The sequence below is a fragment of the Neopelma chrysocephalum genome, unplaced genomic scaffold (genome assembly GCF_003984885.1).
Source record: "Neopelma chrysocephalum unplaced genomic scaffold, ASM398488v2 Primary Assembly neopelma1_91, whole genome shotgun sequence".
Lineage (NCBI taxonomy): Eukaryota > Metazoa > Chordata > Aves > Passeriformes > Pipridae > Neopelma > Neopelma chrysocephalum.
Window position 1 is genome coordinate 2,038,550 of NW_020897753.1, and position 25,852 is coordinate 2,064,401.

The following is a 25,852-nucleotide window of genomic DNA, read 5'->3' on the forward strand; positions in this document are numbered from 1 at the left end:
AGGGCTTTTACAGCTCATGCTTCAAAGATACTGCAGGAAACAATCATTTAAGAATCATTTTTATTTGTATGTTTAACGTGATTATACACATTCATGAGTCCAACAAGATCTGCACTGTGACATTAAAGATACAGTACAATAACATTCAACATGAGGTACTTCATATATTTATATATATATCTGTCCTTTATAAATAATGCTGTAAGCCTGCTAAGATCAAACACTGCTTCAGCACAAACGGCTGCTGGGACCTGAAGTGAGCCGAGTTTATCACAACAAAAAAGAAACAAACCCCAAAACAGTTCAGTGCAATAAGTATGTAGAAATTAAAATGTTTACTTAAATACTATTTCAGATATGCAGAAAGTATATTACATTATACTCTCTTATCACAGATTCCTCTCACCAGGAAAATCAAAGATACAAGTAGCAAAGATGGCCAGGTACAGTTTAAGACAGAATCTACGAGGTGATCTCTATCGACATTACATTTACATTCCAGGTTGATGTGGCTGATGCTTGCAAGATGTCAGTCAATGTATTCAAGCTTGGATGCTACTGCTAAACCAACCAAATCCACATTTAGACACCTATTGAAGTGCCCCGATGTCCCAAGGTGACTGGTGCTGGCCACCTTCTTATATGCCAGTACTTGTTAGCATCAGGCAGTGCTCAGAAACAAGTTGCACTGTGAGCATCGAAAGGTGTTTTGGGGTGCTTTTGTTTGATCATTCATACTGGAAATGTTCACATGCACCAGCTCCTAAAACCTGGAATGGACTCAGAGGAATTAAGCCAGAGGTTGCTTTCATCCTACTTCGTCAAAAGGATTTCATAAAAGAAGCAAATAAGAATAATTAAATAACAGCTCATTTTTCTACATATTACAGCTACAGGGTATTCTGATCTCTGAACTTCTGTTCTAGCCAGTGAAGGTAGCAGATACCTCACCTTTGTTTACAGGTAAGTAAAACCAAAAAAATAAATTAAAAGTGAGGACCCAAGTCTAGTTATACCAATGGAGTACTCTCTGACTTGTCCCACCAGCTGAGGCACCTGTTTTTTTTCCCCAAACAACTCAGAATGCAGTTTGCTACCACAAGCAACTTGTCAATCTGATCATCACTCCGAGTAATTACATCTGCATCAGCCGCTTGCTGTAAGAAAACTTAATCAGCTGATTAGCATCTTTCACTGCTTTCAAATGGATCTAAACAAATGGAACTGCTGCTCAGATGTTATCTAAAAGTAGGTGACCGTTACCTCATCACAATCTTCGATTCCTTTTTGCGATCTCTTCAGCAACTCTTCCTCCACTCCATACCATTTATACTCTTGTCTATTTTCAGCTGCAGATCTAAATATAAATAACTGGAGGTTTTTTTAAATCTCTCTCTGGGAGTTTTCCATGGAGCATTCTGTTTAGGTTTCACTAACAGCCTGGATTATGTACATCTGTTACAAAAAACAAAACATTTCTCTCTGTATTTTGAGGGTATTTACATTTCAGAGAGAGCTCTGCTTACACACACATGTACGTAAGCATATAAAACATTAAACGCTAAGATGGATGAAAGGCATAAATCCTGCAGGGTAGTTTTTTCACCTGGCTCTCCTTTTATTACCTAGAGAGAAGATCTGGGCTTTGGCCATAAAGTGTTTGATGTCTATGCTCCAGTTTTCCTTACTTCAGATGGTTTTTCGGACACTGCAAAGATGTATTGGCACTTTAGGATGGCCGGGGGCCAGGATTCCAACCGTCCAGCAACACTCAGAGTAATAGCATTAAACTGGTAAGAAATCACATGAGAAAAACATTTTTATTACAGAACTGACAAGTGAATTTAGGGTTATGCTACATTAATGCATTGATATACTTTAACATTTATCTTCAGCCTGTCTGAAGAATCGTTTGGTCCCTCTCATTTCGTTAAAACGTACACAACAAACAGAACCCACTTCAGAGGTGAAGGAAGAATGAGATGCTTTACAACAGGTAGTGTGTCTCTGAGGAGCAACTGTCCCAGTGCAGTGGCGAAGGATTTGCTCATGTTTAAATAGTACCTGTAGTTCTTATTTATACTGGATTCCTTCCCTGATACAAGGAGTATCCCTAATATTTTCCAGAAATGATACAGACATACAACAAGAAGTTTGGGGGGAAAAAAATTCAGACAAGGAAAAGGTTCTGTACCACATAATCCTCTGATTGATGTGTAGGCATAAACAGTTGCAAGAGATCCAACATTAACACATTAGAGAAGACTTCTTCCTCCTCACTGCTATCTGATAATATAAACTAAGTGTAATACGACCACAGTTGGGAATCTTCTGTCTTTGCCTAAATTGCAACTGGTAATAAAAAGAAAAAAAATCTCATATTACAGAAAAAAGTCCAAGTCAGGATTGATACATTCTGTTGTTTCTCTATAATCTGCCTCTACCATGTTTAGGAAGAAGAAAAAAAAAACCCACCCAAAACAAACAAAAACTTATCCTGCATCAGATGATTGATATTAATTCCCATTTATTTAGCAAAGAAAAGCCATTTAAGTAGCAAAAACTAGGTCATGGGAGTGGAGTTTCAAGAGCTGCATATACAATTTGAACACATGCAAGTACTTCCTTGGCTTCAAGGTGGGATTCCTAGTAAATGAACCCCGAGGGTTACTTGCCAAGCCCACATCCCTTCCTCACTGTAAACACGTCCATGCACTGTGGACATGGTCAGCATGCTGTGTAGCTTCCTGAAAGATGCTTCCTTCTCTCCATCTTCCCCTGTAGCCATCCCAAACAGTTGGCTGCAGGAGAACCACACAGGATGAAGGTTTAAACCTGTGCTTTTTCTGCTTACAACTGAGGGACTTCTTTCAGCTCCCATGGTCAGAAGCAGCTTGGCTTGTTGGAATCTCCAAAGTCTGCAGAGCAGACAGCAGAGAGAGCCATAAAACAAGGCTCTTCATTTTCTACCCCTACCTCCCCAAAGAATTACAAGCAGAAAGTGGGATATGGAGAAAGAGGAAAGGGATCAATGAAGACAGTGTTTAGTGAGATACAAGAGGGGGATGTCCTCTGGTGATTCACAGGTGCATCAAAGAAAGGGTCAGCGTCACCAGCAAACAGGCACCCCTCTTACAAAAAGCCTTTAAAACTCACTTGTTTCCAAGAGCTTCCAGTTTAAAATATTACACTTAAACTTTATCACCAACGATGCTACAAGTACAGCAAGCCAGGAACTTGCCCACAGCATTTACATATTCCCTGTACTGATCACATATCTGCAGATAAAAAGCTAAGTGTCAGGAGGCCTGAACCTGACAGGTTCTTCATAGCAAAATGCTTTGTCTCTCATTCAAGCATAAAAGATGAGTTCGGGAATTTGCCCTCCCTGTACCCCCGTGCCGTTTGTACTGTCCGAAGAGCACTGAAACTGAACAGTCACCTTCCCACACTGCACTTCTGTCATTCCTTCCTGTCCAAAGTAGCTGAGTTCGTTACCATCCAGAATCACGCTCGCTGTGTAAAAGGTGTCGGGCTCAATCTGCACCGGGTATTCAAACCAAACGGGGAAAGTGTTACTAGAGCCATCTGAGAAGTATTTACTCAAGTTCTGGCCCAGGATAACTCCTTGTCGCTTGAGTTCAATCTTGGCACTGTACTCTGCCGACCCACAGCTGGAGCCGTAGAGCCCAAAGCCGGCTATAAACACTCTCTTATCCACAGCAAACTGGATGCTGTCACAGCGGCCCCGGTAGCGCCACTGGTTGCTGCGGTAAGCGCAGGACTGGAAGCGGTGGCAGCGCTGAGGGACGAGGCCCTTCCGGGGCTTGCTGACAAACTGCAGCTCCGGCTTCTTGGCCGCCGTGTACCACAGGAAGATGTCGTTGGTCTCGTTGAGGGTCAGGATCCCAGACTGAGCAGCGCCGTTAGCGAAGTCGTCTAGAGCCATGGTGGGGATGCGGATCAAGTACAGGGCCTTGCCCAGGACTTTGCGCTTGTTCTCTATGGTCGCCGTCAGCTCCTGCCGCTGACACTCCACCTCAGCCCAGTTCAGGGCCGCCTCGAAAACAACGATTTCTTTGGCATTCAGAGTCTCCCTTCGGAGGATGCTTTCAAGTGTCTGAAAATCAATGTCACAGAACCCCTCAGACTTCAAAGCTAGCTCGGCTTGGGCATCAATCACTTCCCAACAGCGTTGGGTCAGGTCGGGTTCCTCGAATAAGCAGCTCTGGGAAAGCAGCACACAGGCATTCTTTGCACTCAGACTTGTCTCTAGGAAGTTGACACAGGCGCGGGCGAGATGAGGGACAATGTATTTCTTGGCAGCATAAAGAGTGGCCAGGACGGTGTCGGCAGCCAGATCGATTTCATCACAGTAAATGTACCTGAAATAAAACACAGGGACGTAACACTGATGCTTAATGCAAAAATGTGTCAACAACAAACTTATAAAGAATTATAAACAAGGAATAGTTAGATGGCTCCGCATTAAAACTAAGCAGTGGTTTTGGTGAATATGGATTAAATCTAGAACGAAAGTACAAAACAAATTCAGCACTCATGTAAGACCATGGAAAAGAACAGGCTTAAATCCAGGGTGAATCCAACCTGCCATCTGGGGTATGTGCTATGTGGCAATGGCTATATTTACAAACCAGAGCCCATCCAGCTCTGTGTCCCTTCCATACAGGCCTTGGCTGAGGAGAGCCCATCTGCCCCTGGTGCTCCTTGAGTGCTACCTTACTTTGCTAACACAAGCCTGGAACATGTGTTACCAAGAGGACTTGGACTGGATATCCTGTAATGGCGACCCATGATTTACTGAGCTGTATATACAATGCAGGAATGAAAACAAGTTTACAGGCAATAACTAGGTAGTCTAAGAAGATAAATCCTATTCCAGTATATCAGGTGCTATCCATTTCCATAAAGAGTGGGTTGGGTGTTTTTAGATTATGGTTTGTTTTTTTTTTAAACAGGGCGATAAAGCCTATAGGAAAGGGAAAAGGCACAGAACTGTAATTTTCAGGTTTTTTTAAATGCTTGCAACATCATAACTCCACTAGCACAGCATTTTCTCTCGGTCTCACTGCATAAGGAGGAAAAAAGCTTTACTGCTATGCTAGTGTGGTGGAAGAGATGAAGGTGAAATGCTATTTATGTGACTAAACTGCCGGGATTCGTTGCTCAGAGAAATGAAGCATTGTACAGTTTGTTCTTTTCAGTATCTCATGCTTCAGGGCCCCATTTGCAGCTGGTGAATACAATGTGCTAAAACCATGCCAAATGCAATTTTACTCTTCACAGGGATAAGCAAGTCTTGATGGTTATGGCTGATAAAAGTGTCCTCCTCCAGAAGAGCTGAAGTTGTATGTGACCTTGTACTAATTAAAATTTTCTAGTTAGCAGGTTTCCCTACACAATGAAATTTTTGCAGAACAGATGTGCCTATAAGGTAGAATTAGTATCTACACTGATCTGGTTATAGTTATAAATAACTATTTGTATTTTTGCAGGTGTGAGATAGTATCCTCCAAGCCACACTTAGGAAACATGCACAGAGGAGATACTGCTCCAGCAATATAAAATCTAAGGGGTTACAATGAAAAAGAATACTTACACAGAGCCAAACCTGTTTTTAATCTTTACTACTTGGTTTCAGCTTATTGGTAACAACAAAGAACACGTCTATATATCACTGGTTACAGCCTTAGCTCCTTTACTGGCCAAAAAATTCCTGTGTTTCAATTAATTTGTTTTTATGATTCTCCTCAATGCTCTCCAACTCTTCCCTTCCTTCTACTCCTTCTCTTTGCCTGCTAGTACAGAGAAAATGATGACATCTGTTTTAAATCGAAATAATACAAAAGTTGCAAGTTTAATATTCATGAAAGTGAAGAACTAATATCACTGCTTTTCAGCAGACACAGCACAGATCGGCTGTCAGCACTATCCCACACTTCCCACTCTGCCAACACACCTCCACTCTGGTCTGCAATTGCTGATATTCCAGGTTCACCCTGTTCTTAAACTGAGGATTCTGCTGGACCACAGAATTTGATGGTTTAGTAACAAATTCATCCTGGGATAAGATGAGATCACGGTTCTAACTTCAACAGTCAAGATTAGGATAAGATATAATACATTAAAGACACCAATTCAGTGTGTCAGTGAGACTATGTATTTTAGACTATGAGTTTAACCCTATTTTTAAAACTGTAGAGAAGAGCCAAGGCAATTTTACTGGGAGAATAATTAACATCTACAAGTTGAGGCACTATTTGCTGTGGTACATCTGGCAAAACCTCCTCTGATGTTTGTTGTCAGAATGCACACTATATAGTAAAACACAAAAAATATTTATGCTATAAGAATTCATTGTCCAGGGGAAAAAGTACAAAACCAAAACCAACAAGACATCAAAACCAAAAAATCCACAAAACCAAAGTCAATGTATTTTCTGACAAAGTCTATGATGCCAAATAAAGTGTATGAAGGAGAGGGCTGCTTTGGGATAGGTAAAAAGTCTGCTCCTTCTGCAGCAACAGCATCGTGAGCCTTCTGCCATTCAATGCTCACAGCAGTTGCAAGCAACACTGTGGGATGATTTCCCAGAGGAGTGAGGGGGACTGTGGCTTCCCACAAGCTCCACATGCACTGGATCCTGGGATGAGGGGAATGCTGCACTGCTGAGCAACATCCCTTTGCCTTCCCTGCACCATCAGGGCTGCAGATATCCCTGAATCCGCAGGCACAGGAGCTCTGCAGGTTCAGGCACACTGCATCAGGGGAAGGCAGCACTAGCAAGGTTACCTCAACATCCACACAGACCACGAACTTTTTCTAGACTTTTAGCTTTTTAAATAAAAGCTGAGAAGGCAGAGAATCCAATGGTTCTGGTCATGCTCTCATAGACAGTTTGCTAAATTGCCATGGGCTAAATAACATACCAAGAACTAGATGTCAGTATTGATACTCTCCTATCTAGGTTTGCTCTCTGAACACATTTCTTAATGATAAATTCAGGGAGCATTCAGTTTTTATATGGCAAATCATGTTTAGCCACAGTGAAATAGATTTGCTTTTCAAAAAGAAAGAGGGTTGGGGGAACCCAAGTATCTTGTATTTGTGATTTGTAAAATTCAGCATGAAAGTAAAGCACAATTCTGAGCTCTGCCACAAAGCCAGAAAGACCCAAAGCAAGGATCCATCTCCCTGCATAATGTCATATCTTAACTTGATATTCCAGGTCTACAGAACATCTGCGTAGCTTTTCCTGGCAGAGACTGATATTTGCAAAGAACATTTCTGATGTTCATGATAACCTATAAAAACTCTATCTGCAACTTTGAATGTTCATCTACGGTGCCACTGAAATGTAAAAGAAAAAAAAGCAACCATTCTGTAATCACAAGCTAGTCAAAACAATCTGTGAAATACAATAAATTTCTAGCTAGTGATTATACCATTACATGCAAGAAAATCTGCAGCATATTAAAAGGATCACTATCAGATACTGATGTCTTTTCTGAGGGGGAAAAAACCTCAAAGCCATAGCATTTCTGTGATAGGTCATTTCTCTTTGATAATCAGAGTCTATAGATACATTCAAGGACAATTCAGCAGGGAATCTGCTTCATTATGCACATTTAGGAAAAGATAGCATTTCTTATGCAGTTTGCAAGAAGAAAAATAATGATCATGTAAACTGACTGGTTCTCCTTGGTAGATAAAAACCCCTATTCACACAAACAGCCTTTTTATCACTTTCCAAATGCATCACAATGACATATGAGGAGAAATTTAATTTTCAGAGGCTATATTCAATAACTTGAGGTGGTTTTTCAAAGGCAAGACCTGCATACAGCAAGTTTATAAAAGAGCTGGAACAATGTCAACATACAAACCCAGCAATTTACTGGGCTTGGGGGGGAGGTTTTGTGTGCGTGTTTTTAACTTTTCACTATGCCTGCAAAGTAGAACAGTTGGTTAGGGGTTTTTTGTTACAGCTGACAAATCTTTTTAGTAACTCCATTCCTTTGTGTAACGTGTAGTGACAAATCAGATCGATAGGCATTACAGTACACAATGTGCCCAAAGATCCCCTGTCAAAGTCATTATTTACAACTGCCTACATTAGTCTGATATGTGTGTGCCTGGAAGTAGAGGGGGAGAGCAAAATGAGGTGAAAGTTTAAAACAACAAAAAAAAGAGGGATATTTTAAGAGACTGCTTTCTTTCTGTTTACACGCAAGTCTAATACTTCAGCTCTAACATCAGCAGTGTGTGTATACATCAGGAAGGAAAAAACATCCAGCAGATGAGTGGTGCTTACTTCAGCATTGCGAGGAAAGCAGCAGGCTCAACATCTGGGATACGGATCTCATCTTTGTCCTCAGCAAGCTCTCCGTAAAACATCGCATGGAATACAGAGCTCCCAACAGCCAGGACGTACTGTTGAGAAAGGGAAATCTTATTTCATGCTTTAAATTGAAAGCACTGCCAACAAAAACAGTGTGGGAGAGCCACTCTGAGCATACTGGGCTTCACTGACAGGCTCTATAGACACACCTCAGTAAGAAATGAAGCCCAAGTTAAGAACAAATTACACGTTTTCCCTGCATTTTACTCTCTTGGGCATTGATGCATTAGCTACTGGAAAATCCTCGTGTCCACCACAGAAGTTAACTATTTCTAGAAAATCTCAAGAGCAATATTAACCAACTGCACAGAGGAGTACTCCCGACTTTACTGCCTTAGCACAACAAATGTACAAAGGACAGACTATTTCACTGCATGCAGCCTTCTAAAATACAGAAGATATGTCCCAGGAGAGCCGAGCCTCCCACGCCATGTCCTGGCGTAACCATAGGAGCTCCCTCTGGCTCTCCCTGCCCTGGGAGCTCCCTCCGGCTCTCCCTGCCCGAGCAGATAATGCAGCTGTTGCTTACTTTGTGTCCTGGCAGCCGCTGGGTCCCACCTGGTGGCCCGACCACAAAATGAACATCTGCCATCAAGTCATTGTTGAACATCACTGCATTTCTACAAACAGAGGGAGCAGGTTAATTCGTGGCGCCCAGTAACTCTCTGCTTGCCCCCGACCCAAGAAATTTAATGTCTTAACTTAAAGTTAGCAAAGAGAAGCAGGTCACGCTTCAAGCTACTTTACACCAGAGAAAATACTAAAACATTAAAGTGTGTGTGGGGTGTGCGTGCGGTGAAACAAACCCCCAAACTTCTGAGAACTTTTCAAGCAGTGGAAATCTAAGTCAAGAGAATGTTTCACTGACAATCCCCACCAAGGTTTACAAGCAAATCTTTACAGGGATGCTGCAGCTTCCAGTAACATTTTTATTTACTCAAGACAAACAGCTGCACTGTCTGGAAAAGAGATATTAAAATATTTTCCATTACCAAAATGCTTGTTTCACACACACGGAGGGAGAAAAAAAACCCCAAACAAACAAAATAAAACTGCGTTTTCTTCAGCAAATAAATGCATTCTGAACATTTTGCTACTTTTCACTCTTCCATTCAAACAGCAGAAATAAACTGCCCTGAACTTACCTCTCTCTGATGGTTGGATAAAGTCCTTGCCAATTCGGTGCTGGAATAGTGTTGTTGTTATTGAGATTTTGCTGATGGTACTGCTGGACAGCAGTAGTATTAGTGTTGGCTGGTTTCTTTCGGGGAAAAATATCAGCAGCCATCTTCTTCTTCTTTTTGGTTTTCAAGGTAATGATTTCATAGCAAACTGGAGGCAATTTGCTGCTGCTACTGCTGCTGCTATTTCCTTTCTTAGAGCTCTTCTTGGACCTGTTCTTGACCGTCTCTGGAAGCATCAAGAAGAAGGTGAGACATTTCATGTTCTTTCCTTTCTCATCTACCATGAGTATACCGGTCTGTAAAGCCCGACAGCCTAACTAGCCAGGAACATTAAGGAATGCACGTGGAAGCTGTTACACAGAAAGCAGCAGAGCTGAGAGTTTGCTTCTTTTCCAGCAAGACAAGGTGACCTTTCCAGTGCACCGGGTAAGAAACTGACTTTAAGTTTGATCCAGTACTTGAATCGTTAAATACATCCCCATCATTCCCGCCAGCTTTATTTCTCTCCAGATTTCCCGGTCAGGATCGCGGGGAAGCGCTACAACCTGGGAGGAGAGCAGGCTCTCCGGAGGGGGTTTGAGGAGGCACACGGTCGCTCCGCCAGTGTGCTCGGCGAGCCGGAGTTGTGCGTGGAAAGGATGGGAGCGGAGTAGGTATCGCAGCCGTGCGGATGGAGCCAATGGCTGCAGCCAGGGAAAACGATTGGATTCGCGCACAGTGACACCTATTGTGGCGTGCGCCGCTCCCACGTTAAAGCCGCAGCAGTTGAATCGGCATCTCCTACGCACAGATAAGCAATTAAGTAACACACACGGCACGGTTGCGTAAGCCGGGACCGTGTGTGTGTGTGTGAGAGACCGAGCCCTCCCCGGTGCCGCTTGAATTGTCACAGGGGGAGCAATAAAAAAGTTGGAATCGGGCAGAAAGGTGTATTTGAGTCTAAATATTTCTGTGGGAGCTATTTCTACGGACATTCGACATCAGCACGGCTCGGTTTGCCTCTGGTATTCCCGCTAATCCCTTCTGTAAGAGTTCAGCAAAGCACGCTACAGATCTCAGAACCAAATTAAAGCGATCAAGCAGCAGCAGCAAAGACAGCGACGCAGTTAAACAGCCCCTTTCAGCGCAGCTTCTGCTCCAGTGTAACATGAATAGAGATGAGGTCACAGCTTCAGCTTTAACTCCTTGTGTTTCCAGATAACGTAACAGCCTTTGACAGGGGTCCCAAATCACTGAGCAGTGCTAATTAAACCAGCTTACGGCCGACACTGGCTGCACCACATCAGAAGAAAACTTGTAGATGTGCAATCAGATTAAAGCAAACCAGAGTGAATATATTTAATCAATATTTCAAGGCATTAAATGAAAAAGTCTGAATGATTTAGAGTCTTGGGCAGAAATCACTCCTTGAGATAAAAACATACTCTGATTTTACTCAAAAATCCTTTCTGAATATACAGGATATAAGTTATGCCAAGTGAAACATTTAAATAGGAAAGAAGACTAATTTTCGGCCATTAGTTTACTCAGAACTTAAATATGGATCAGATTTCTTTAATAGCAGGTCAAGTGCATAAAAACATTGCAAGTAAGCATAGCCACTTAAAAACAGGAAAATAAAAAATACTAGGTATGAGGTGTCAACACATCACACCTTAAAATATTGAGGGGGAGATAATTAAAATACGACTTCATAATTATTTTCAAGTTTTAAAGAAAAAAAAATCCTCTTTGCTTTCAAAGCAAATTTAGCCATGTTTTGCCTTAATTAGTTTTGCTGGACAAGAGTACAACAGTGAAATTAAAGTGATCAAAGGTTGATGGAGAAATCTTGCTGAAATCCCCAAGAGAAATCTGCCACTGACTTAAAACAGAAACGTTACCGAGGGTATTTATTGAAACACCACCACAACTGCTTGAACCACAGCTGCGGCTTTGTAAGGCACACTCAGAATGTCTTTAACTGTCTGACACTGTTGCAGGTATTCCAAGGATTACCAGGTCTCCACGGGAAGGACTAACAGAACACCCTGGCTGTTGGCCATCTGGAGCCTTTGCTGGAGTGGTTGGAGACGGTGCCATTCCCAGACACACATCTGTCCTCTCTGTCTGAAGTCACTGCTCATGGAAGGGGGGAACAGAAGGAGACACATCCCTGCCTCAGCTGCTACATTCCACAATCCAACATCTTACTGCGAAGTCTCCTTGACTGCTGCTTTAAAGGAAGATGGTGGGTTATGCCTGGTGTAGCTGAAAGGCAGAGATATGTTCCTAAATACATTGAGAGGCAGGTTATGTAATTCCCAAAGAAATTATTTCTAGAGAGCTTTTCTTTCTCCTTCCCTATTTCTCCTTCTTTTTTATCTGCAACAGATTGATTTGAAAGGGAAAATAACAACCTAAACCATACTGAACTGTAGAGAGGGAAAAGAAGGGGTAAAGGAGAAGAAACTCATCCCACATATGGGATGTTTATAACTGCTCACAGCTGAGTTTATAACAGGGACACAGCAGGTATTCTCAGCACAGAATTTGAGGCTGTTGAGCTTTTCTCGTCTCCTTATGTAAATTTCCAGCCCTTCTAGTTACAAAAATAACCCTTTTGCCACCGCACAGGACAAACATTTCAAAAGGAAGGAGTCTTAAACAGAAAAAACACAGACTCTTCAGCAAATCTGGTTCTCAGCATTGCAGTTGGCAGAAGGCGAAAGCTAGCAGGGGTTGGGAGATTTGATTGTCATTCCACAAATCCATTTTATAGGCTCCCAAAGTATATAAAAATCAAGGTCTCTGCACATTTCTTCAAACCAATTGACCAGTACAAATGCAAAGATTATACACACACACCAGATAAGGTCACTGGGAGGCTACAGAAGAGGAAGGAAGAGAATGACAGATGGACTGACCAGTTAACTCTGTCTGGAAAAGATGGATCACAAATGTGAATCCACAGGAGTCCAGCACACCTTGAGTTCTGTAACACACCACACATGTTCAGCTTGTTGTGCTTTCCGGGAAAGGAAGGGAGGGAGAAGCTGCAGCTGAAGCACGTTCTGCCTGAACCCAGAAGTCAGACAGACCCCAGCAGACAAGAAGTATCTGCATGACAGGATAAAAATCCACTCCAGTAAATAGCAAACCAAACTGCCACCTTTGCCTGCTCTTAAGCCACCCAGCAAAAACTGGAAAATAGCACTGATTCCACAACAGACTCTAGAAGTTCCTATGAAAAACTGCAAACCTCTTACAGGCTTCATACCACCTTCCACTGCACTTCATCAGCTCAGAAACCACGTCTCATAAACCAGCCATTAGATGCATGCGAAATGGGAAAAACAAACCCCAAAGAATCAGTGCTATTTGCACTCACTGTTCTTTCTGTTTTGGCAGAAACTTCCATTTATTTGCCTGTAACATAGTTTTCTTGTTCTACTATGCACATACTGTTAATGAATTTAGAAATCAATATGCTGGCAGTCAGTAAAAGCAACCTATGAACTACTGCCTGTTGAAAGACTAGGCAAAATCCCCAGTTTAGATCAGTCTGTCTCCAGCAAGAGGATCAAGAAAATTGACCTTCTCTGACCCAAAGATCTATCCATTTCTGAAAGCTTATTACCATGTGCTCGTAATCTTCTTCAGCAAGTCTCATTTTTCCTCATTAATTATATATTAACAGATCTAAACTTGATATATACAACTGAGAAAAAGGGTAATACAGCTCTTCAAAGGCACATTAATTTTTATTTTATAAGCAAAGTAGTGAAACCAGAAATATTTTAACTTAGAGGGTGTAGGAAATTCCATGCTTGAATCTTAACACTGGCCTAATGGGAATTCAAAATACCGGAGGTGAAGAATTAAGGAAAGGACTATATTCCAAGGCTGAGATACTACACACCAAATACGTGCCCCTTTAAAATTATCAGGAGCAGGTTACAAGCCCTTGGAAATCAGCTCCTGATGAAATACTGTGAACAACTGAAGCAGCAATTTTGCTGTTCAAATTCAAGTGTGTGCAATACACCTCCAATCCCAGTTTCATTTATCCCTTAAGAACATAATACACCTTGACACCATTGTGAGGGCTGGTACAGCAGTCATATTTAAGCCCAGGTCTTGGTACAACTTTTAATAGCATGGTACTACTATAATTATGCCTTTCTAAAGGTAACTTCCAATCAAGAAATCAATTTGATTTCCAGGGCTGATGGGAGTATCCTTCCTCATGCTACATCAGTCCCTCCTGCTGCAATAGCAAGGATACCACTAGTGTTTCTATTTTTTTTTTAAATTCTTCTAATAAGTTGTGTTTTTCTGTATCTCTCATTTACAGGCTTGTTCCTGATGTAATAACATGAACTGGACAATTCCATAAAAAACAAGCTTTCATCAAAATTCCCAAGTGTCTGTTACAACCACATCATGAATAAAGGAAAGAATTCCAAGTAAGCAATGAGAAAATGCATAAATTTCTTTTTTGTAAAGTTGCCAAGTGTCTCCCTTGGCAGTTATTATGCCTATGCATTATTAACATTCTTTGTTTAAATTCTGAATTTCCCCTTACAAGGAAACAAATTTCAGATGATACATTTTGATTAACCAAAATAAATACATGTTACAGTTTAACAAATCTTTCTGTCTGTCCACTGCAAGTTTTCATTCAATTTCAGTTGACTTTAAGCACTCATTAAAAAATGGAATATACATGTTAAAAAAACAAATAAACAAACAAAAACCTCATTAGACCCATCCCACACAGCTGTGGAGCCTGGTTCTGTTTATCTATCTATGAATTATTTAGTCCCTTGGGAGGATCCTTCCCAATCACTATTCCAACCCTTACATTTGTAAAAACACTCATTTGGAAAAGGGACCGATAGTTCTACTCTTGATTTCCTCAAGTAAAAAACGTGTTACAGTTTACAAAACCTCCCAATCTCCTCTCTCCTAAATTTCTGATTGGTAGCACTGGAAGTAACCAAAATTCCATCCACTTCTGCCTGCTGCATGGAAAAGCTGGCAATGAAGTCTTACTCAGTAATGTCTTCTATTGCAAAAAAGAAAACACCAAACTATCAAAAAAACCTAAAACCAGAATGAAAGATGGGCAAAATTGTAAAGACTCTCAGAGAAACCAGAATACAGGCTAAAAAAAAAAAAGAAAAAATAGCATTTACTTCCCAGAATAGCCAAGAGCTGGGAAAGAGTAGAATAGTATCATAGAATTGCATCTTGAACCAAGACTAGAAGCTTTAAACCAAAGTCCACAATAGCTAAGTTGTATTTTGCTATAAAACTCATGCTACACCTGCAACATACTTGTTACCAAATATTCTTAACTGCTTAGTGTGTGTGAGGATTTAAACACTTTGCATAATATTATCCACTAAAATAGTTTTCACATTTTTTTTCCCGGAATGCTCTTAATGCTTTAAAGGAAACAAAAGCAGAGAGTCCTGAGCAGAGCAGTCAAGAGGTAAACACAAACTTAACTAAAACAGAAACCTAAAGAATGAGTATTCAGAAGCCTTTTTCACTCCTGTAGTATTTGTTAGCACACATCCTATGCACAGCATTTGATTTTAGTCCCTCTACCAGAGCAGCCTTAATCTTTTTAATATGCTGTTTTTGTACTTGCAATCTTTTTCATTTTGTTTGGGTTTTGTTGTTTGGGTTTTTTTAAAGCATTATCCTTTTTGAGACAAAGCAATCAGAACAAAATATGTTTTAAGAGCAACAGGTAGCCCTGCGTTTACTTGCATAAACATCCACTTTCCTCGTGTGGATTTCAAGCCACTTTCCATAAACCAATTTCTACCCCAAGTGCAACATCTCCCACTCACTTTTTTCCTGTAACTTTCTTGCTTGGCTGTCTAAAGTCTGCAATTTAACCCCAGTGGGAGGTTCAATAACCTTATACTTACAGCCCCAACACAATGTAACACAAAAGACCTTCCTACGCTGTTTTTTTTTTCTTTTAAAAGTTAAAGGTTTTGTTCCCTGATGGACCAAAATAAATATAGCTGATGTATCAGAAGTGAGAAAGAAAAAATATTTTAAAATTCTCTTGCATTTTCATTTTGATTTCAATACCATGCCTGCTGCATGAATGACAGTCCATATGAACCACAACTGTAAAAAGAAAGGCTTGTGTTTAAACAACCTACCGTGAACAACATTTTTGATACCGTTACAGTGAATTATCCCACAGACATTCTCTTCTGGGCATATGAAAAGAAATCATGTCAAATGCTTCATTACAACATGAAATATATGATTTTACAAGCCTGCTAAGACATATTCCTCAATATCATAGTTAGGGAGCTGCAGGTAGAAAATATCCCAGAGCAGAATTTACAATGCATTCTATGAGCATTAATTTGCTTCTTGATAGTTCAAAGTAAAAACCCAGAATTATAAATGAACTCTGAGATGAGAAAACCTGCAACCACAAAATGAGAATTCAATCTAAGGTTACAGGAGATAAACTGTTTCTCTACTAATTTAAAAGAGACAAATTATGCATTTGTTCCCCATCACTACTACTTGAGCTTGCCCATGTAGAGCTTTGCTCTTGACAGTCTGTGGGGTCAAAAAAATAAGTTCTTTTTTAGTGGCTGCCATTTATTTATTTATTTATTTCTAAACATGATATTGCAAACCTGAAAGCACTCAACTCTTTTTCTAAGACAAAGGTCAACTTTAATTCTACTCTGCCTCTTACCAAAACTGACTTACAAAGGAAAGATCAGATAGCTCAGGAAATTGGTAATGAGATACAGTGGTTTTCCTCTCTAGGTCACTAATTCTAAATTGACCAAGGTCAACAGTAATCAAAAGTCATTAGCATTTAATGATCCTTCGGTGCCCTGTGAGACAGAAGCCAGTGATCTTAGAGCACTTCAGAAAACCACCACTACAATCAGGACTCACATGCTGCCTGTTTCAGGGGAGAGGTTGGATCTTATGACTGCAGACAGATCCTCCTATCTTGCAGACAATCTTGACTATAAAGGCAAATCCTCATACTAATTTTAACTTGGCTCAGAAACTATTATTTTCAAACTGAATAGTTAAATTAAGACAGGCTCTATAAAGGGAAGGTTGTAAGGTGACTGGTCTGGCTCCTTTGCATCAGCAGTTCCCAAATGTTTTTGTCCCCAGTAATACTGCAAAATGCAAAGGCAACGCAGACCCTTACTCAGGGAGTTCTCACTTGTGAGAGCTGATGGCACTAGAAGAGTAACTACCCATGAGGATCCACAGGGGAACTGTATCCCTGTTGATTATGTTGGTGTATAATTCAAGAACTACATTTTTCATGAGCAGATAACCTACATTCACCATATCAAACTACTGTTGAAGTATCCAGGGGGTCAAAAGAGGGGGAGAGGACATTGCTACAACTCACACCCCTGCTCTGTGGCCTTAGTTCAGTCTCCTGGGACTGCCATGCTACCAGCACCTTCAACAAGGGCAAGAAAAACAGAGGGGACTTTTGGAAAGCTTGGTTAGGTGTTGTAATGTACATGTCTGTCATGGGAAAGCTACATCATGTCAGTTGGTAGTTTTACAGGTAGGGAATTTTAGGGAACATGTGGCTTAAAAACCCAAAGCAGATCAGCAACCCGTGTGTGTACAGCAGAACACCATACTTGAACCATTCAGTGTGTCAAATGGGAAAATTCTGGTACAACTTCTTGTCCCTACTGCATTTTAAATGACAAAAGAGGAAGGTTATGCCAGTTAGTGAAAGAGGAACAGGTCAGTCCATTGGCAAACCAAGTACTGGATGTGAAATGCCTTCTCAAACGCAGAGGCTCTCACTTCTCAAAAGTGACAATTAAAACCAATGAGTAACAAGTCTTACAGTGCTTTTATAATTGTTTAATAACCCAAACTTTTAAATATGGGAGACTGATTGCTGCTAAACTGAGCTGCATCCAAATAGTTCAAGGAATGGAACCAAACAAGGCATCCATTAAACTGCACTGTACTGAATTATTTTCCCTCTGCCACACATTAAAAGCTGTGGATCTTGTTACTTTATTTCCAGACACAGAGCCTCAGATTGAATCCACAGGGGGATAAAGATGTTGCCAAATTTTTATCTTATCAACTGTTTTAGAAAATCAGATTTACTTTCCTCTGCTGCAAACAATTCAGTCACGCTTCCCTTTGTTACCAATCAGTTATGCTTTAGTATTTCCATCACTTTCTCCTCCTCTTTACAAGTGAATGGCAGCTACTTTGCCATCGTGAATTTTCAAGACAAACATATATATACTCATCAAATTCTGGTTTCAGACTACATTTTTAAGCATTAGGATGTATTTGCCTAGCAACGTTAGGATATCTTAAATGCCAGGTTTTCTTCACAGTAATTCTGTTTCAGAGATGTCAGAACTTCAACAGAGAAACAGAAAACAACTAAGGAAGGAGCAATGAATCAGAACAGCAAAATTAAGGGACTATGCAAGATAAACATCCTACACATTGGTTTTATGTATTATAAAATTTTATATAGTGTGAAAACCTTTACTTTTTCTTGTATTATCACCTTGGTCTGAGGGCAGTGTATCACTCAAGGCAAAAGGCAAAGAGCCCTAAGGAATCCAGTGCACCCTGGCACACTTTTAAGTGCATTACCTTACTCTAACATCACATAGTAATTCCTTCGAGCTACATTCCTCGACAGAAGCTGAGCAAGCTGTCTGACAGGGCAGGGATTTCTTTCATCTGCAACTTGAGCTGTGTGCTGAGGACTGCAAAGGAAGGGAAAACACTGCAACAAAGGGAGAGCCTAAGCCACTGCACTCTTTTCTGTTTGTAAATAACACTCAGGCAGCTTCAGCTCCTCCCCAGAGCTAAAGAGTGGCCTCCACTTTCCTCCCCCACTAAGTGGCCAAGGTCACACCCCATTAAGGAACACGTGGCATATTTATGGATTAGATTTTAAAGGGATTTTGTTGCACCAACTATCGTAAGCCTACATAAAACACCTCACACCTATCAGACAAGCAAACATGCCACCTGCCTGAAGAGTCGCTTTCTTTCCATACTCTCTGAAAAGTCTTGAAACCAAGCAAAGCTTTAATTCCAGAGAATGCAGTTTTGCAAAGAAAATTACTCCTTCAAACTGCTTTGTATGTGAACAGGAGAAACTGTAGCTGGGTGGATACAGAGTGTAACCTGGTACCTAAATATCCTCTCACAGAAGGATGTTATCAACAAGTCATTCAGCCCTGTATTGAAGTGGTACATGATCCTCTGGTGAAATATTTATTGGGGATATCAGGTAATCTCAGGCTACAGGCAACAGGGCTGGATGAGGTGATGTCTCCAGACACCTTCCAAATCTGTTTTTTTGTGATTCTGCACCTGCACAGCCAGCAGACATTCAGGGATCGCCAACCAATTCCCCAGTGCTTTAAAATGCCAACGCTTTCCAGACATTGGACTCGCTTGGTTTTCTCCCCCTGCAGCTTGCCAAGTTATCAAACTCAGAAATGGCAGCAGGATCACAAAACAGATGAGCCAGGCCTGAAAAATGAGAAGTTTGCAAATTTGAATGAAGTGACATCTTCCTTAACCTTCCCACCTCAGTCTTCTGACACACACACACGTGAAGTGGTTTTGTAACCAAGGCATGGGATTGGAACTCAAAAAAATGGCAGAAAACACAGCTGATGGCAACTTCCAGCACAAAAAGCTTTTAATCTTTTCCTTATGAGATTACCATCTCCTATATCCTTCTTTTGCCTCATCTATCAGCTCTTTGAGACACAAACTTCCTTATCGCTTGTTTACATAGTGATGTAAACAGGTTTGGTAACTTTAAGGAAAAAAAAATGCTCAAAAGCTCTAACAAGCAAGTGCCCGAGTCATAAAAATTACTGTTGCAACTTGCACCTTTTTTTTCCTCAGCCTTGAAGGGCAAGCTAAAAGAATTCCATATTTCTTCTGAAAGGTGTTTCCTCCGGGGCAGAGCTGAGGATCACTGGCAGGGAAACACAAGGGAAGTTATTGTGCAGTCAGCTGCAGTGTATTTACTGTTGGAGATTTAAAAGGAAAAAAAAAAAAAGAAAGTACTGAAGTCTACATTTAACTTTGGCAATCCTGCAGAACTTACTTCAAATGAAGGCCCTCAAAGATTTGATTTGCAAAGTTAAATCCCATAGTAAACCCCAGATATTGTGCATTGGGGCACACTGCACATACTTTCTGTAGCAAAGGGTGAGACCAGTTCTCTCCCACCAAAATAAAAGCTATTTTGAGCCTAACTCTGGCATAAAAGTTAAAGTAACACCACATGCAGTAATGTATACCTATAACCAAACATCACCTCTCTCTACAAAACACCAACGAAAAAGCGCAAGACACAGATTAAAGTTTGACAGATCACATGCTGCAAACAAAGCACAGTGAGCACTAACAACAATGCAGAGAACCTGCACCAGCACTTCTTGGATGAGACACAGTCACTCTGTTGTTTTAATTAGGCATGTTAGCAACCACATTTCAGGAACACTCAAGTATCTTAACTTCAATTCAAACTTTTTCTCACTTCACGTGAGAACAACCCACTGCTCCCTCCTGTTTTAAAAGGCATCACTGCCTAGGGAACACCATAGGGAAATGAACTTATGAACCTCGAGGTTCACAGGTGGCTTTCTCAAAACAACCAGGAAAATAGCAAAATGTAAAGGTGTGGGCCCTTAAGTGAAACCACTCAGCCTTCAAACACAGGTAGGTAAGGAAGTTCAGCCAACTTCGGGGAAGAGGAGGTGGCATTTATGTCAAACCAGGTGCAACTGTTGATTGTGCCTCTGGGAAGTCTACTGGATTAATACTTACAATACTTCTTCTATAAAAGCAGCTTTATTTTAAGCAGGAGAAAAACCCCAAAGCCCAACTTTTGGCTTGGCACCACGGAACGCGTCCCGGTGCACAGCCGGATCCCGGGAACGGAGCTGCTCCCGAACCCGCTCCACCACCGGCACCCGCCGAACCCGCCCCGCTGCTGCACAAAGGGCGACGGAGGGGCCCCAAGCCCCGGCTGCGGACACGAACCGCGACTCTGCCCAGGCAAAGGCCGTGCCCGGGGGCTCTTTGTGCGGGCACAGCCGGGCGGCTCCGCTGCCCTCGCCGCCAGCTCCGCGGCCGTGCCGCCGCTCAGGTGCGGCCGCTCCGCCCCGCCCCGTCCCGTCCCCTCGCGGAGGCGCCTCCGCGGAGCGCTAGGGTCCATCCCCCGCCGCCGCCACCGCCGCCGCCACAGCCCGGCAGCGGGGACTGCCACCGCCACATCCCCGGAGTCGGAGCCGCCGCCGCCCCGCCGCGACTCGTCCCTCCCCGGCCCCCGCGGGGTCGCCCCTCACGGCCCCGCTCGCACCCACCCCCGCCCCGCACTGACCTGAGGGCGCTCCCGGGGCGGCGCGCGCGCGGCCCCTCCTCGCACCGGCGGCGCGCGCGCGGCCCCGCCCCGCAGGCGCGCACGCGCACGGCCCCTCCCTCCCCTCACTGCCGTCCCTTCCCTCAGCCCCCTCTGCCCGCCCTGTCTCTCCCCCTCCTCCGGGTTCCTGTGTGTTCGGAGGGTTTTTCCCCTCAGAAATCAGGCCCCGCCGAACGACGGGGCACCGGCGGCCTCGCCCCGCGAGAGGCCGGTCAGGGCCTGCCCTCACAGCGCTCCCCGCCCCGACCCGCAGGGGACCGGCGGCAGCAAAGGCTGAGGGTTCCACCCCCGAAATAAGTTGGGAGGCGAACTAACAATACCTTTTTTAAAAAAAAATTAGAAATCCTTCCTTTTTTAAAATTAGGAACTCCGTTAGTGCCTGAATTTGAAGCATATTCGTGCTGTGCAGCCGTAGGATTTCATCTCCGAAATTAGGTGGTGTTAGTTTGCTTCCCAACTTATTCCTTTATTTTTATTAGAAATCCCCTTTTTTAAAAATTAGAAATCCCGTTAACGCCCGAAAGTGAAGCATATTCATGGCTTATAGCAACCAGCCTGTTTGAGGATTCACACTCTAAAAAAGAAAAAAAAAAGGAAGTGATTGATTTTTTTTGTGCATGCACCAATATCTGTGAGGACGAGAGTTCCCACTTCCCTTTGGACAGCAGCTTTTCTTGATTAAAAGTTGTAGGGGAAAAAGCATTTGGTCGTTGTAAAGCTTTGCGTTTGTTCATCCACTGTTAGTTGCAATCTCTAAGGACAAAAAAAAGACATAAAAATAAAATAAACCTGTTTCATCCCAGGGCCAGCAACAGGCAGCCAGAGGGACGAACCACCCTTCCCTCTCACATTTATTAGGGTTTTTCCCAAATAAACTCAATTGCACAAGAAGAGATTAATGCCGTACATCCTTCTTTGCGTGAGCTGTTCCCATCCTGCTGCTCACAGGGTAGCCAGGTTTAAAAAACCAAACAAAACACAAAAAACGACCACAAAACCCCCAAACTTTTCATTTTCGAGCTGCTGAAGAAACAATCGACAGGAATCAATCATTTCCAGAACCAGCACCCGGGTTTATCCAGAAGCTTCATAAATAAGGGATTTCTCATAGAGCCAGTGTATGTAGCCACGTGGGAAATTAAAATGCATTGCTAGCATTTATTTTTAAAAGCATAGAAAAAGGCTTTATTTGAAGCTCTAGGGCGAGTTTGGTTATTTTTTGTTATTATTTTCCCCCTGAAGAAACAATTATTTCTGGAATCGCTGCTGTGTTCCAGCTTTAGTCTCCCATGAACACTCATTTCCCTATATTATATACACATTATTCTAGCAGATACCTTCACAATGTGAAATTAGGCATATCTGTGGATAATCAGTACTTTGCTTTTCCCATTTTAATATTTTAGCTATTAAAATAGATAAGAAACTAAACAGCAACAATAATGACTGTACACACACACAGGCTTCATAGCTCTTATGGATTTTGCCAGCAGAGCACACGCTTTAAATTACAGTGTGTAAATGATCATTTAATTGGGACTTGGGAAGCCAACAAAATAATCGTTGTCTGAAGTGAACTTAAACACACTGTAGATAACCACTGCAATTTTCCATCCTATTTGCAGGCGGAAGGTGAAAGGCCCTTTTGCAAGGGGGGTAATTTAGATGGGCAGATGATGGGGACAAGCCTTTTCCTTCAGTTTAGAGGAGGTTATTTTGCAACCTGAATGAAAACATATTCTGGGTCTAATCCCAGCACATACAGGAGTTAAAAGATGAAGTTCTGGAACTAGGTGATCTTTAAGGCTCCTTCCAAGCCAAGCCCTCCTACGATTCTATGGTTTTTCTGCACATACATTTCTGATTGAAAGGCAGCCAGGGGCTGCCCAAATTAGGGGCTCCACTCAGTAACACTTGTTTTGCATTTTTGGGGCTTCTTAGAGCTCTCCTGCATTTCCAGCCCAGTTTTTTCAGCCATGACTACCTATCATCCTCCAAAGAGCTCCAGGCTCTGATTTAATACTGATCTTAACACCGAATTAAACCAAAACAGTCACCACCACCCAGCTGAAGCTGCTCCACTCCAGCCAGTGATGCAGGACACTGCACACCCCACTTGAGAATCAGTCCCACCCCATCCTCAGCCCTCTTTGCTCACAGGGACTTACAGACACGGGATGACAGGTTACATTACTCCTCATCTGCACGTTCCAGCTCAAACACGTGCTCACAGCTGCTTGGCACCAAAGTACTGATGTTTGGAGCTGCAGTCTCTCCTCTTCCTCCTGCAGTTGCACACCCAGTGACCTGCTTTGAAGCACACAGACATGTGCTTACCTGTCTGAGTTAAACAAATCTCGCTGCATTTCTCAGGGATGTGTTTAGTTGCCAAGCACTGCAGTTTGCTGATAAATTTCAGGTTTACTCCAGAGCAAAGAAGCCACCAGATAAGCCAGACCTGGACAAAGCTGCAGCACTGGGGCACAAAACCATCTTCCAACAGGGGGGAAGAGTACCAAGCTCCTGGTGCTGCTGGGTGTTGATGTCCTCTCTCCTTGTGCTGTCACCTCCCAGGCTGACTATATATATATAGAATCTACATATTTTTATATATACATATATGTATAAAAAACATGTATAAAACAGCTCACGAGGAAGAGGAGCAAGAGCAGAGAAGGTCTTTGGGGTCTTGCCTGCTTCCAGCCCAGGTTTCTGGACAAGCTCCAGCATTGCCTAGGCTGCACTACCAAGGAAGATAAAGCTGAACCAGCTGTGTGCTGGGGAGAGCTGATCAAAGGATTTTAGTTGGTGTCTCCAGAGCCATTTAACTGGGATAGCTTCTGCTCTGCGGTGGTAGTAAAAAAAAGCCAAATATTCGTGTTGAGTCACATTCATACTCATCCATTCCTGTGTCACAGGCCTATTTTCCAGGTATTGAGCAGTGCTTTCTAAAGACTTACTAACTTGAAGAGCCATTTAAATATTCATTTTCCAGTTGAACTTGCGTGCCGGGTAGGTTCTTCCAAGTGCTCCAGGGTATAATTAGTTTCTCCAAAAGCATCTTCCAACCAGGCGCTTTGCTAGCGCTGACCACGTTTCCCCTCCACATCTCCCCTCCTCCCCAACCTCTTAAAGCTTTGCTGAATTTCTGTGCACAGCCTCCTGCAAAGGTTATCATCTCATGTTTAACAGTGGGGAAAAAGACAGCACAGGAGATTTACTGCAAATGGAAGCCATTACTGGAGCAGTTATCAAATGAAAGAACAATATACTAATGTCTAGTCATAAAGATATGAAAAGTTGCCTGTCACAGGCAAACACCTAACTTGTAAAATTAGCCTGGGCAGCTGCTGGAAGCTTTTGGCAGGCAGGATGAGATCCCTGCAACACACGGTTAAGCACTCAGGTGTTTTGCAGCTATAGAGGCTGGAAACTGGGTGCTCCTACTGGGACCAGCTGCAGGGAGATGCATCGACATCCCAAGGCCACAGGAGGTTTGTGCCGAGTGGAAATCAGCTCAGCACCATCCCAAATATCCCTAGGGGGTTACAATGTCCCCTGGGTTGATTTAGGGATTGGATGCCTCCCAAAGTCAAAGTTATCTCCAGCTACAGCTGTAGCTCATTGAGGCTGCCGACTCCAATTTTCGGGTTAAGTATTAACTAACTAGTAGCAGATGGTGTTGAGTTTAGTCTGCCCCTTGACCCATAAGGTCAGGTCCCACAGCCTATGAAACTGCAGCTAGAAGATGCTGATTTCCAGTCTAGTGTACTGGCACAGATGATTTTCCTCATCTCTCCCAGTCCTGCCCTCCTGCTTGGAGTTGGGGCAGAAACCCCTTCAGGCTTAACCAAATGGTTGTTAACCTTTCTAAAATAAAAATACATGGACAAGTGGGTACCAGTGTCCATCACAGAGGTATGTTTGACTCCTGAGAGCCAACTTCTCTCATCAAGGACTGTCCAGCCTCTCTTTCCATGTGCACCAGTACCTCAACTCTTCCTCCACCCTAGAAAAAAAAAATCACTTTCAGCAGCACAGTCAGTTCTAACAAGTCTTTTACCCCCAGAGACATGCATTGTCTGTATCAAGGATACATCAGGACCAAGCTCCTGGTCTCCATTACAAGAGCTTGTGCTTCTTCTGCAGCCTTTTATAGCTGGAGTTTGTCATCAGTAGGCCACAGGTGCAACAGTCCCAGTTGCCTTTTAACCTTTCCTCCCCTGTGGCAAGCAGAGATGCTGCCTCTCTATTTGGTGATTGCAGTGCCACTTCTTTTGGTGTCTGCCACTGTGATATGTAAACTAGTTTAAGGCACAGAAAGAATCCTAACTTCCCAATGCCAGCGGTCAGCCTCACCTGAACACAGAGAAAATCCCACCACAACCTTGCTAGCAATACTTGCTTTTAGATAGCATGAAGATCGACCCCTGCTGTCTTTAGCCATAGTTAGAGAAAGAGCTGAAGTCCCTGTAGTATCTTCAGAAGCATCTGCATTTCTCAAACAAACCAGACGAAGGAGTTTAATCTGAGTCAAGGGATCCAAAGCCCAGAAAAGCTGCTTTTCAGCATTGCCTTTTGGAGACAAGAGCTCAAAGATTATCTCAGAGGGAGCCTTAATATCCCCCGAGGCTGAAAAGTATGGAGGAAAACTTCCCTTAACTTGAAATTTTGGCTCAACCATGCAAACTACAGAGAGACAGCATTGTCAGATGAACAAGCTTCCAAAATGAGACATGTGGGGATTTTTTTGTTTGGGTTGGTTTTTTTTTGTAGCTGAGATCAAGGAAC

At 42.5% G+C, this 25,852-nt stretch overlaps 1 protein-coding gene across 5 annotated transcripts; it reads right to left on the bottom strand.

Moving 5' to 3' along the window:
- Positions 1-43: 43 nt before the first annotated feature.
- BTBD3 (BTB domain containing 3) lies at positions 44-24,155 on the bottom strand. Of its 5 annotated transcripts, XM_027693335.1 has the most exons (6): positions 24,026-24,155; positions 23,230-23,368; positions 9,568-9,832; positions 8,952-9,042; positions 8,336-8,454; positions 44-4,385 (listed from the first exon to the last, which is right to left on the bottom strand). In XM_027693335.1, exons 3-6 carry the CDS (start codon positions 9,708-9,710, stop codon positions 3,353-3,355), a joined length of 1,386 nt encoding a protein of 461 aa, XP_027549136.1. In that variant the 5' UTR covers positions 9,711-9,832; positions 23,230-23,368; positions 24,026-24,155; the 3' UTR covers positions 44-3,352. The 5 variants fall into 5 exon arrangements, with proteins under 5 accessions (XP_027549136.1, XP_027549138.1, XP_027549140.1 ...); XM_027693337.1 differs by lacking the exons at positions 23,230-23,368; positions 24,026-24,155 and adding an exon at positions 21,685-21,699; XM_027693339.1 differs by lacking the exons at positions 23,230-23,368; positions 24,026-24,155 and adding an exon at positions 21,023-21,064.
- Positions 24,156-25,852: the final 1,697 nt, after the last annotated feature.

Excerpts from the sequence above, each read along its gene's own strand:
- BTBD3 (XM_027693334.1), bottom strand. The coding sequence starts at position 9,890 with ATGGTAGATGAGAAAGGAAAGAACATGAAATGTCTCACCTTCTTCTTG. Across the intron at positions 9,043-9,567 it reads TATCCAACCATCAGAGAGAG|AAATGCAGTGATGTTCAACA; the intron begins GTAAGTTCAGGG and ends CTCTGTTTGTAG. Across the intron at positions 8,455-8,951 it reads AGCGGCTGCCAGGACACAAA|TACGTCCTGGCTGTTGGGAG; the intron begins GTAAGCAACAGC and ends CTTTCTCAACAG.